This window comes from Alternaria ethzedia, assembly GCF_023757985.1.
Source record: "Alternaria ethzedia strain BMP 0044 chromosome Unknown scaffold_6, whole genome shotgun sequence".
Classification (NCBI taxonomy): domain Eukaryota; kingdom Fungi; phylum Ascomycota; class Dothideomycetes; order Pleosporales; family Pleosporaceae; genus Alternaria; species Alternaria ethzedia.
Window position 1 is genome coordinate 149,198 of NW_026056199.1, and position 11,408 is coordinate 160,605.

At 51.9% G+C, this 11,408-nt stretch overlaps 3 protein-coding genes across 3 annotated transcripts; all 3 read right to left on the reverse strand.

The window, feature by feature from the left end:
- Positions 1–1,166: 1,166 nt before the first annotated feature.
- Positions 1,167–5,385, reverse strand: J4E87_003323 (uncharacterized protein; the record flags this gene model as incomplete). Its single annotated transcript, XM_049374952.1, has 4 exons — positions 1,167–2,220; positions 2,793–4,069; positions 4,118–4,616; positions 4,859–5,385. The coding sequence occupies 4 exons, from the start codon at positions 5,383–5,385 to the stop codon at positions 1,167–1,169; spliced, it is 3,357 nt and encodes a 1,118-aa protein (XP_049234874.1).
- Positions 5,386–6,205: 820 nt separating this feature from the next.
- On the reverse strand, positions 6,206–7,429 carry J4E87_003324 (uncharacterized protein; the record flags this gene model as incomplete). The annotated part of the gene is made up of 1 exon (XM_049374953.1): positions 6,206–7,429. The coding sequence occupies one exon, from the start codon at positions 7,427–7,429 to the stop codon at positions 6,206–6,208; it is 1,224 nt and encodes a 407-aa protein (XP_049234875.1).
- Positions 7,430–8,383: 954 nt separating this feature from the next.
- Positions 8,384–9,466, reverse strand: J4E87_003325 (uncharacterized protein; the record flags this gene model as incomplete). Its single annotated transcript, XM_049374954.1, has 2 exons — positions 8,384–9,389; positions 9,450–9,466. The coding sequence occupies 2 exons, from the start codon at positions 9,464–9,466 to the stop codon at positions 8,384–8,386; spliced, it is 1,023 nt and encodes a 340-aa protein (XP_049234876.1).
- Between the last annotated feature and the right edge of the window lie 1,942 nt (positions 9,467–11,408).

Sequence of the window (11,408 nt, forward strand, 5' to 3'; positions counted from 1 at the left end):
TAGTACTGGTGAAGGCTATGCTGTGGCTAGTAGATCGCGTCGTTTGACAGCTCGAGTAGAGCATCTGACGATAGCGAGTACAAAGGTGTGTCAAGAGACCCCAGACTTTCCTTCTCGCCGACGACCGGTTGGACCCTGCGTCTGCGGGACCTGACCTGCATGCAGGGACCTCAGTCTAGCCGGATCGGTCAGCTTCACTTCTCATTGGATAAGGCAGACCGAAACGAGCAGCTATAACGGCCTCCGGCCTCGAGATAGCGATAGTAAAGCTGTTTGAGATGGATTGTATGACAGTCATGTAGTAATTTGGAAGGCTACTGAGCGAGAAGGGCAGGACTGCGATGTCTCGAGTGTTCACGTGCCGACGCGCATCGTCAAGATGGAAACATGGGCGATTAGATAAAATCCAAGCCGATTTTCTTCATGAAGACTTTCACGCGATCTTCATCCCCTCCCGCGTGTTTGATATTCGCAAAACTACATCCAGATCGTTGCTCGTTGCGGCATCGATCAAAGGCCTCCTGCTTCGGTGAAGTCGGCGGTCTTATCGGCTAGCGTGCGATAGCCGACAATGCCTGGGGTGTCGGCATCGCGCAATCTTCCAGCTTCCAAAGTTCTCCAGCATCGCGAAATGAAGTCAGCCTCGAAGATATCCAGGGCTGCGCTGCGATGCCGACACTGACCGTATCACCCGTCGATGATCACGTGTCGAACCCGCCCCAACGCGCCCTCGATCTCGGTCTCGGTCCTCCCATCCCAAAACCCGCCGGTCTCGCCAAGCAACATCCAGGAAAATCGCCCCGTCTTTCTAGTCGCAGACAAGACGGGGCATCGCATCGTCATCAAATCCGGCGCCCCGATGGCTGTCGGGCCTGTCGCACCGCAATGCCGAAGGGTTTCGATGGTTTTCGACGTGTATTGCCTGTCTGGGCAATGTTGAGGTCTTGGTCTGACGGTGGTGTCGCATGTCGGGCGGCCGACCCCGAAATTTCACGGGCGTCGGCGGTGTTGGAGGGCCACCGTCGGCCGACGGTCGCGAGTTGCGGAGGCATAGGTGCGATGGATACATTATTTTCGGAGGTTTAGGCACGGTGTTGCGAGCCTGTAACGCGCGATATATTTGCAAACACGCTCCAGTCATCTCGACATCTAGTTGAGCCGCCGCATCAATCCTGGTTTGGTCGGTCTTCTGCCCACCCAACGTCACACCAAAGACCCAAGTGATCGCTGAAATGCGCTTCCGACCCCGATTCCGCTCCATCGGCCGACGTCTCTGCGCCGTAGGATTCCATTTCGCTCGTTTGCAGGACGCGCATGGCTGAAGGGTTGAGTTTAAACAGAGCAACCTTGTCCAACCGGTTTGGTGGGAAAGACTGTTCACCGTACACGCCCCAGGTATGGCCTGAATCATTCGGATGAAGCTCTGCCCACGCATCCGCAAGACCGTTGTTACTGACAAGGTCGTCATCTTCCGGAAGAATGGAATTGAAGTCGCCGGCGATAATCCCGCGACCTGCTGCGCTGAGATACGACGCGCAGGTGGAGACTTGACGCGGCCTCATCGACGGATTGATTGGCAAAGAATCCAGGTGGACGTTAATGAGTCGAATGCGAGTGGACACTCGACCGGAAGTGTGCTTGCTTGAAGAGTTAAAGATCAGATCGCAACACAGCGCGTCGCGTCCAAATCGACTAGGTAATGCGACTCTCCAGATACCGCCTAGCTTGATACTATCAGTAGCTACCCAGTGTTTGAACACTAGGGTGATGCTGATGAACTTCTGGGTTCCATACGCGGAGGCATCGACATCGCTTATGTACCAGTTTTGCTGTGTCCAGGAATCTTCTAGCAGTGCTGTAAGACCTTCTCTTGACACCTCTTGCAGGAAAACAACGTCTGCAGCACCTGCAGTCTCTATGGCACGTAGTAATGCAGACATACGAGACTTTGGTGACGGTGCATCTGCGTTTACATTCCAACTCACAAGGCGGATCGAACCCGCCCATTGGTGTTTGCCGGGTGTAGAAGTCTTGTCGCTGGTGAAGGGCATCCACTGGTCTTGGTCAAAGCCGTGCCATTTCTGGAACCTAGGTGTTGCGGCAGCTGCTGGTAAAGGTGTTTGTTGCCACCATGACTGGATGTGGGTGCGTATTTGCGATAGCATGGCGAAGTCGTATTTGTGGTGTTCTCCGGAAGGCGTGAAGCGCAGGAGGATGACCCTGTGGTCGTTTGTATATTGGTGGGGTAAGGCGAAGTCGTGGTAGGCGTCGAAGTAGTAAAGAGGAAATCGAGTCGGTGATCTACAAATTATGCGCGCGGAATTTGAAGAAGCTGTTGCAACGTATTGGTGTTGGCTGATATGAGTTAGCGTTGACGTTGTACCAAGGTTGAACCTTCGGTGAGAAGGCAACCGCTTACCTATCCATGGTTGCGTCGCTCTTAGTCGGTGGATTCTAGGGTGTACGCCCTCATTCTAATTAAGTCACAAGGTGTGTAGTCGGCTGTTCTGAGGATGTGAAGATGGATACGGCTGACATCTCATAGGCATGGACCAGGCAGCCAATGTAATGGGTGCTGGCTTTCCCTTTGAAGGCCGGCTGCAAATGTTCTCTATCTGTGTCTTTCGATTAAGTAGCTATTAGGTATAGCGAAATATATTTGTACACATGTAACTATCTGAAACTAATCTAAGAAAGCTATTCTGGCATAACGTCTTCGTCGGAGTAATGTCAGACGTTCGTGTACTTTGTCCATACCAGGCATTGTCAAAGTAGGCTTGATCGCAGCGTACAGATCCCATTGAGGATCTGACACAATCCAGAGTAGAATCTTGTGTGGAAATCGCCATACCTTATAGAATGTGTTATGATCTTGCACTTGCCTGTCCCAATAGATCGCTACGATCTGTACAAGATGCCGAATTACCCATGTAGCATTGACTTCTTCAGATGCTGTATTTGTGATGTAAACCCATATTCCAGCGGCCATCGCTGTGGTGTTTATGAAAACACAGTCTTGGGTAGGGTCTGAGACACAATAGGGCTTCACAGTAAGCGAATGATAGGCCTTTGTGTATCGAAAACATGGTGCGTAAGTTCTGCGAAGTACCGCTCGTGGATTCTCGCAAGTGCGCTTGATGAAGTCATCCAGTCTTCTTGCCCAGGGCGCGACCTCGCTGTCGCTGTGGAAGCTGAGGACGTTACGGCCATCCAATTTTTCTTGTTCAGATGCGGTGACACAAAGCACGCTAGTCTGGTCGCTGGCGTAACGCCGAAAGTAGCTCTCAGGACTTGAAGCCCAAGCTTCACGCAGCTTGAGGTCAAGGTCTTCGGCGGAAATAACCAGCTCGTTCTGCTCTAGTATCTCTTGAAGTTCCCACATGGGCGGGACGACTGACTCGGTAAGCGCAATATACGTCAATTCTCGTATAGGCGCACCCTCACTGTCATTGTGGTATTGCACACAAAGCGAAACCAATATTTTCTGCTGCGGAAGATCTTCGACGTCCTTGGTGTCTTGGAGCCCGGTCCATGCCTGTTCGATGGTTTTGATTCCCTGGGCACTTGATAAGAGGAACCAACAGCGGTTCACATGAACCGTTCTCAATCTATCCCAGCCCCTTCGCTTGATGTGGCTCTTAGCGTCGTTGTCGGTTCCGGTGATATACAGTCCTCGTACTCGTGACTCGTACATGGCGCTTTCCCAGACCCTGATATGGACATGCTCTCCAGTGCTCTTAAAGAGAGGTTTGAGAGCAGGCACAATAGTGGAGTCTTTTGCATCGAAGGCTGGTTTCGCATGTATCTCAGCGGTTTCAGCTCTGCTAGTAGCAGCGAAAGGTCCATCGCCAATTCGAGAGTTTGCATAACCAGTCCTTGAGAGGATATCGGGGTCTGCGGTGACTGTGTAGGATGACTGCTGACCTTTGTCTACTACAGACTTCAGTTGTCTAATGATGTTGGGCCGGTAGATATCACGCGCCCAATCAACGATATAGTCCATAATGAGAACCAATTGGAGTGCTGCATCGTGGCGGGTGATACTCCCCTCCCATAGAAGAATGACTTTCTGCCGAGATATTAGTAAACCCATTGGAAAAGCCATGTATCAACTTACGTAAGAAGGCAGACTGTCTGGACTAGACTTTGTGACGTAACATCCGTATACCTTCCATTCTTCTCCCCTGTACGCAAGAAACCAAGATAGCGGGCCTCCAGGTACCTTCATCTTGTTGTCCGGGTCATCTTGGAGTTGCAGCTGTAGGTACAGATGGTTTCGTATCGGTATTGCTGTTTGCGTCTCGATGTCTTTCCAATTGCCATCGCCTTTGTGGCTCTTGGCTTCCATCGCTAGGAAAGGGTATATGCAGGGTTGGTCACCACCGTCTGGATTGCAGCTCATAGTCAGTCTCTTAGACAGATATTTGAGTGCAGTGTTCTCTCCCAAGTGGGAAATGTGTAGTTGCTGCAAACTCTCCGCCATAGCTTCGGTAGTCCTTAGTCCGTAGACTCGATCAGGCTGCTTCTTAATTCGATGACGATTCTCCGGGTCGTTCTGGATGAGGCTTCGCTCGCCAATACGATACGTGAAGATATCGGTCAGTCCTGTACTCAAACTAATCACATGATCAGCTGTGATTCGCTTGCTTGGTGAATCTATCGACTCACATGCTATGCTGTTTTGCCAATGGCTCACACGAGCATCCTGAACGACGTTTCTGACGCTCTACGAGCGACATCGTTCGACTGTTACTGTGTTTCGGATCCACCTGGATGCAAGATTCCCACAGACGTCTCCGACATCCTTGGCTACTTTCGGTCAGCGTGCGAGACATGAAGTAGATCAAATGTATCATACCATCCAACTTCGATCTTAAACCGTTTAAAGACGTAGGGCTCAAGTTCCATTCTCCAGCTATCCTCGTTCTGGTGATCATCCCTCGATCGAACAGCCCAGTAGATCATCTGCTTAGCCCGCCTCTTGTTCTCGAGCTCCCATGGCTTGTCGATGGTGTCAGGTCGAGGTTGTATCGCATACGACTCGTAGCTCATCTTGCCCAGTTGCTGAATATGCTTGAACTTTATCTGATGTTCTTCAGGGACATCTCCTGGGTGCGGTGGGTAGAATTCCGGATAGAACTTGATGCGGAACTCTTTGGCTTTTGCCTCGTCTTCAGCAGCTTTCTGGCAAGCTGTTCGGTTGTCGCAAACAGCATCCGCTGTTTGTTTGTCGGAAACAGCATCCGCTGTCTTCTTCCCTTTCTGTTTCTTTGGCGCCGGATCCGCATGTGTAGCTGAAGCTCCACCTCGTTTTCTCTTATTTCCAGTACTAGCAACAGTCTTCGAGGCTTGCGCATTGCCCCTGGTTCTCAGCGTCGGAGCCATGAGTGCTGATACGGAAAAGGTAATGAGATCTGGTGTAGCCGGTCTGAGTCTTGTAGGTAAGCTATGGCAACTTTGCTCCTCGACAACAAATTGCGACAAAATGTGGTGCGGCTGGCGCTGGGCAGTTACGACCAGATCAGCCGGCCGGGGTTGCGTTATAGGTGCCTTGACTCTTGGGGCCAAAAGGCCCAGCAGCAATCCTTCGCGCAGGCAGCATGTTTCGATGCAAGAGCTTGAAACTGTCTACTAACTGCATTCCGCCCCGTCTTCTTACCCGAATCTCGCTTCCCCCACACTAGCGCGGATGCGACGGGAGTTGGTGGCCTGAGCGTGCATCAGGGGGATGCAAGCATCGACGTTCTGATCCATGGATCGCTTCCTACACTTCTCACGTTGCGCGTCCGCCATGATGTGCGACTGCCACGCGTTCGCTGTTGGTGTTGTTTCCCCACGCGCTCCGTTTTGCTACGGATCCCCTGTCACCGCCTCCGAGCTCGTGCGTCATAGATATGACATCCTTCATCCTGCGTCTACTACGGTTTCGACACTAAATGAAGGCAACGCCTATAGTGGGCATTGCGCGCGAGATGCATCGCACCTCGACATCTCCCATGAGCTACCTAAGTACCCTCGCACTTTTATAACAAAGATTAAAGTGACACAGCTTGAAGCCATTGTTACTTGGTATACGCGCGGACAATGTACCCATCGTCACCATGTACCTGCTAGGCGGCACCTTGACGACCCGTATGCAGGTGTTAGGGTCCGCCTATCTCTTGCTCCATAGTCCGATGCGTTCCAGGGCATGCCATTCCCTTCATCATCCAAGCCACTGGTTGAGCAGACGGTCGATAGAGAATTCCATGGGGAAGTATCCGATAGCATCAGTGGGTAGGTAGTCAATCCAGTCACTCAAGGGGCCACGAGGATCGATCATGCTCACGGCTTTGACGAATTCCCAAGACTCTGGATACCAGCCTGCTGCCTCCCAGTCGATGATAGACGACACTCGAACGACCTCATGTTCGGTTGGCATCACCTCACCCTGCACTGGAATAGCCTGGGTATCCTCCAGAGTCACCATAATATTTCGGGGGTGCAAGTCACCATGAGTCATTACAATGCGATGATCGTCCTTCATAGAGCTCCGAAGCATTTTAACCCATGACGTTACTGTTTTCTTGGGGTGTTGGAGAAGGAAGTCGTTGAATTCCGCTTCGGTGCGTAGAGGTGCTGAGCTTGTGCGTTGAGTTCTCCTTACGTCTTTGCATAACCCCGACGTAAAATTTCCTAGACGTACACCGGATCCAGAGTCCTCAGCGGTAGGAGTGCGAAGGCGCCGGAACAAAGAGTTCAGCTGCTCCTGTACGGATGTCTTCTGCGTAACGGAGAGATCTGGCCAGACGCTTTCCAGTGTAGTGCCTGTTGCTCGGGACATGAACAGATAAGTCCTGTGGTCACTACGTAAAACGCCTAGGCAGTGGGGGATCGGGAGCTCCGGCACATGTGTGGAAACGTATTGTATATTATCGATGTGATCAGGATCAAGAGACTGGGCGACTTTGACTACATGGCTCGGCCCGATCTCGACGACGAAGGTGGCGTGGAGCCGAAAAAGGATCTCTCCGCCGCGTATCAACTGGTTCAATGCTGCCGCCATTTCTTTGGGTATATGGCTGAGAACTTCGTCGCACTCTGGTGTTGTATGTACCATATCCAGAACCGATCGGTCCAAAGAGTGAGTGACTTTGACGGAACCATCCACTGGCAGGTCCAGTAGCCCAGTCGCAACGGAAGGCCGGTGATCTTCGTTGTGCGTCTCATCAACTGGGGATGAGTTAAACGCTACGGCGAGCTCATTGACCAGGCGCGGATACGCTGTTGCCTCTCGCTTCAAGACTTCAGAAATATCTGCAGCAGAGTCGCGGCTCACCATGGAAGTCAATTGGCTAAGCGTGGCTTCATTGGCTAGACTGCGCGCCTCTCGAACAGCGAAATGGGTGGCGGTAAGCTTTGGACCCTCTGAGTCTGCTGCGTGTGGCATGTTGAGCGTCCCGAAGTCGCAGATAGTGAGTTTGGACTTTTTCTTGTGGAGGTGTCCAGGTGGAAGGTTCGTTGAGAGGCGAACCACCGTTACCGAATATCTCTCCCCCAATATACACAACCAAAGTTCCCTCGCGAAAAGACCCCTCGGGCTCGAGCGCGAAGGATAGAGAAAAAAGAGAGCCGCCCGGGCGGGCGTGTCACGAGGTCCTTGGGTAAGCTGAGGGGCGCCAAGCTATTACCTAGGTAGTGTTTCCCCCACACTAGCGCAGATGCGACGCATGCTGGTGGCCAGAGCGTGCATCAGGGGAATCAGGCACCGACATGTTAGTTCACGGGTCACCCTACCTCTAACACACATCCTCCATCTTTGCTGCAGGTGTTAGGCGATGCCATGGTTTACTTGTGCTGCGCTGGCCAGCTGAATTCTATCGCGATAACACCACGCATGACCGAGAAGCATCTAAGCATACACACACGGCTTCGCTCGTGTGTACATGGACGACCGTTATCAACGCCGTTATAGCTAGTCAGATCACTTGTTCTCCCACATACGACCATAGGATCATGAAAATTAGGCTTCCCGTCCGCTCAGCCATATACAAGCATGATACCGGCGGATTAGTAGTTAGGTGGGTGACCACTAGCGAATCCCCGCTGTTGTATGTTTTTGACCTTCTTTTTGCACACTCAAAATCCATTCACCGCTATCGACATCCTGAAGAACCCACGCAGATTGAACAAGAAGATGGCGCGCTTCCTTGTTGTGCACTTCATTTTGCTCACAATCTAGAGACGTAGCTAGCCGCAGCTTCATAGGACGTGTTAATCGCTTGCGCAACGAAAGGACTGAACAATAAAGCCAAGAAGTGGACGTGCGCGTGACAAACGCTACGGCAGCGAAGCCGATACACTGGACTATTGTGGCAAACGAGATTCGACGAAGTAAAGCTTCTTACACGAAGAGGTGCGGTTCGCCCGCCTTGAATCGCCAGTTCGAAAGGTAATTCTCATAGATCCCCAGCATCTCCGGCTTCCAACCGAGAGTCTTGTAAGCGCGAACAGCCTTAGATCGCGCACTGGAGCCATAACCAATCTTGCTAATTGGATCGATCTTCATCGCCTCCTCTGCGCTCAGATAGTCTACATCCGGCGTGTCCAGCAACCCTCTCTCGAACGCCGCTTTGCTAACAGCTTGCGCAAATTCGCCCCAGACCATCTCGCCGCTTTCCACAAAGTAGTATGAGTTCGCGCCTCCCCACGTGGCGGCGCCACGGCCCTGCGCGGCTGCTTCCGTAGCTTTGACGAAGAAGTTCGCCAGATCGGTAATGTGTAGCGTATTGACGATTGCGTTGCCGTCACCGACCGCGAAGCCCTTCTTGCGGTCCAGGATGGAATTGACGTATTGCCGTGCTGCGCTGCGCTCCTGTGTGTCATGGGCGTGGCTCATACCGTATATAATCGGTGGGCAGACGATCATGGTTTTGATGTGCGGCGCTTCGCGGTCAAGCGCTAGAATCATGGTATCGATGTTCACGTGTGGCGCTTCGGGAGGGAGGGTGAGGAGGTCGTTCGCATTGTCCCAGTCGTCGTAGATCTTGGTGGTAGCCTGGCCGTAGGTTCCGCTTCTGGCAACTTCACCGGTGAGTATACCGCAGCCTGAGGTGTGGATGAGGTAACAGGTGGATTTGTTCTTCTTCATGCCGTCGATGATGGACTTGTTCAGTGGCTCATGGTCGCTACTGCCCCAGTTTATGACTATGTCTGCGGCCGCTGCCGAAGAGGAGATAACGTCGTGACTGTCAAAGTCTCCGATCACGAGCAGTGTTCCTTGGGGCAGGTATTGCTTCACACTGTCTTCTTTTGTTTTGTTGCGGATGAGGACCGTCCACTCGTAGTCGGGGTGCGCAGCTGCAATCGCGCGAGCGCTTGCATTACCAACCCAGCCAGTAACTCCAATACTGTAGAGTTAACGCAAAGGTTAGCGATTCTCTTTCGACCAACATCGAGGGAAAGCTTACGCAAATATCTTGACCATATTGATGGCTGTTGTATAAGAGAATTGTATACCAATAGCAGTCGGGCCGATACAGGACGTTCTCGAGTATAGCAGACGACATCTGTTTATGTTTCCTGTTGCTTATTACCCCATGTGTGGAATTGTGATGTCGTCCGGGGACGGACACCGTCAATTTTCGTCCGAAGTTCGAGCTAGTGGCGCAGTCAACGTGATTGCTGCGCAACAGCTGTCCGTAGCTCCTCGAGCTACAAACGCATGCTCATAGCGTGAAGCTGCCTGACCCGTCTCCGCGCATGTAATGCCGCTTACCCGACTAGGGACTTGATTACAAACACAAGAGAGTGATGCGGGCGTAGAGGCGAAGTAGAGATGCATTCTCGTCTATCGATCGACCGTGATCAACCAAGGATGATCTTGGTCAGCGGAGTACAATTTGCATCCCATATCGCCTTCGGTACGCGTCCTGCTGCACGCCGGTATGCTATTCCTTCCTTGCGCTCAACCCATAGCACGTTGTAGAAGTGGTACTCTCGTCCACCTGGGCCTTCTTCACCATACGACTCCATCTCTATCTTGACTTCTAGAGATCTGTTAGCTCGACGTGGCACGAGATGGGGGCACAATTGCGACACGGACCTAGGAAATCAGAAGTCTTTGCATATACCGGACCACTGCCCACATATGCCTCCATCACTAGTCTATACAGCTTGTCCTCTTCGTCACCTTCGATACAGGTGGAACCGATGGTCCCGGTAGATATCGCTATGAGCTCTACTTTTTCGCCTGGTTCCAGTCTGGCTTTTTCCATATGACGTAGCATCCCAGCAGGGAGCCCTTCCCGGGTTTCGAGACAAATGAGATCGCATGCATCTTGAATGGTTGGCCCATTTGCGAATCGTGGGAGCTTGGATATTGACGGATATCCTGGTCTCCATGCCCTCACCTTTCGCCACGAAGCAGGGTACGAATAAAGAACAGCCTTGATGCGCAAGGTCAGACATGATGTCTCGCACGCAAGGAAAGGCCATGTGTCGTGAGGCTGAGAGCTGTGTTGTGAACTTGTAGCAAGTAGTGGAGAACTGATAGGGGGCGAAGCTTCTGTTGCTTGGCGCGCTGGATGAACAGTCTCCGCGGCTTCTACGGAAGGGTAGCAAGTCTCCCCAACTTGAGTCACCAGTATACTCGAAGATACGTCGTCTTTGTAGTCTACGGACGATTTACCTTCAGGTCTCAATAGCCGGTCCGCTGGTACTACGCAGTGCATATCCTCGGGCAGAGAGTACCATTGTACTAGCTTTTGTGTTCTCCAAATCGGTAATTGAGAAGTGCAATTATCCTGAAAGAAGTACGAAGATCGTGTCCGAAGATGATATGGGTCGACGGGGCAGGTCCATCCGCACCATGACCATGAAGGTAGATGCGCTTTTGGCGCTATGGTACCACAATCCTGGTCAGTTCGTACTCTGCGATGCGCTTTGTGGAAGGGCTGCCATAAAAGTGCAATATCCAGATGAATACGAGATAATCCATAATGGAATCCAGAGGGGAAGTTGCGTCTCAGAATTGCCAAGATACCAGCAAAGGCCGGTAGAGCATCTTGCGGGTATGTAAAATGGCGACTGTTGTAGAGACTAATCATCTCCGTGTACAGGTCGAAGTCGGGATAACAGCTTGATAGTATGCGGTTAGCCTTCTCGTAGTGTGGCACCTGAAAAGAAGGACTCCTGGTCGTGGTTTTTTCCGGCGTTGGTCCGTCTGGGCTCCAAACACATTCCTGGCATTCCCAAAACATGTAACGATGGCTGAAAACTACAGCTCTTTTTGAGAGCATCTGCTCCTGGAAAGTCCAGCCACGGGTAGCCCACTTGGAACTGTAGAGATTGTCGTACATGTGTTCTATCTCGTTATCTCCTCTAGCTCCAACCCAAGAGCTAGAGAGCTTGCCGAAGTGAGTTGCCGC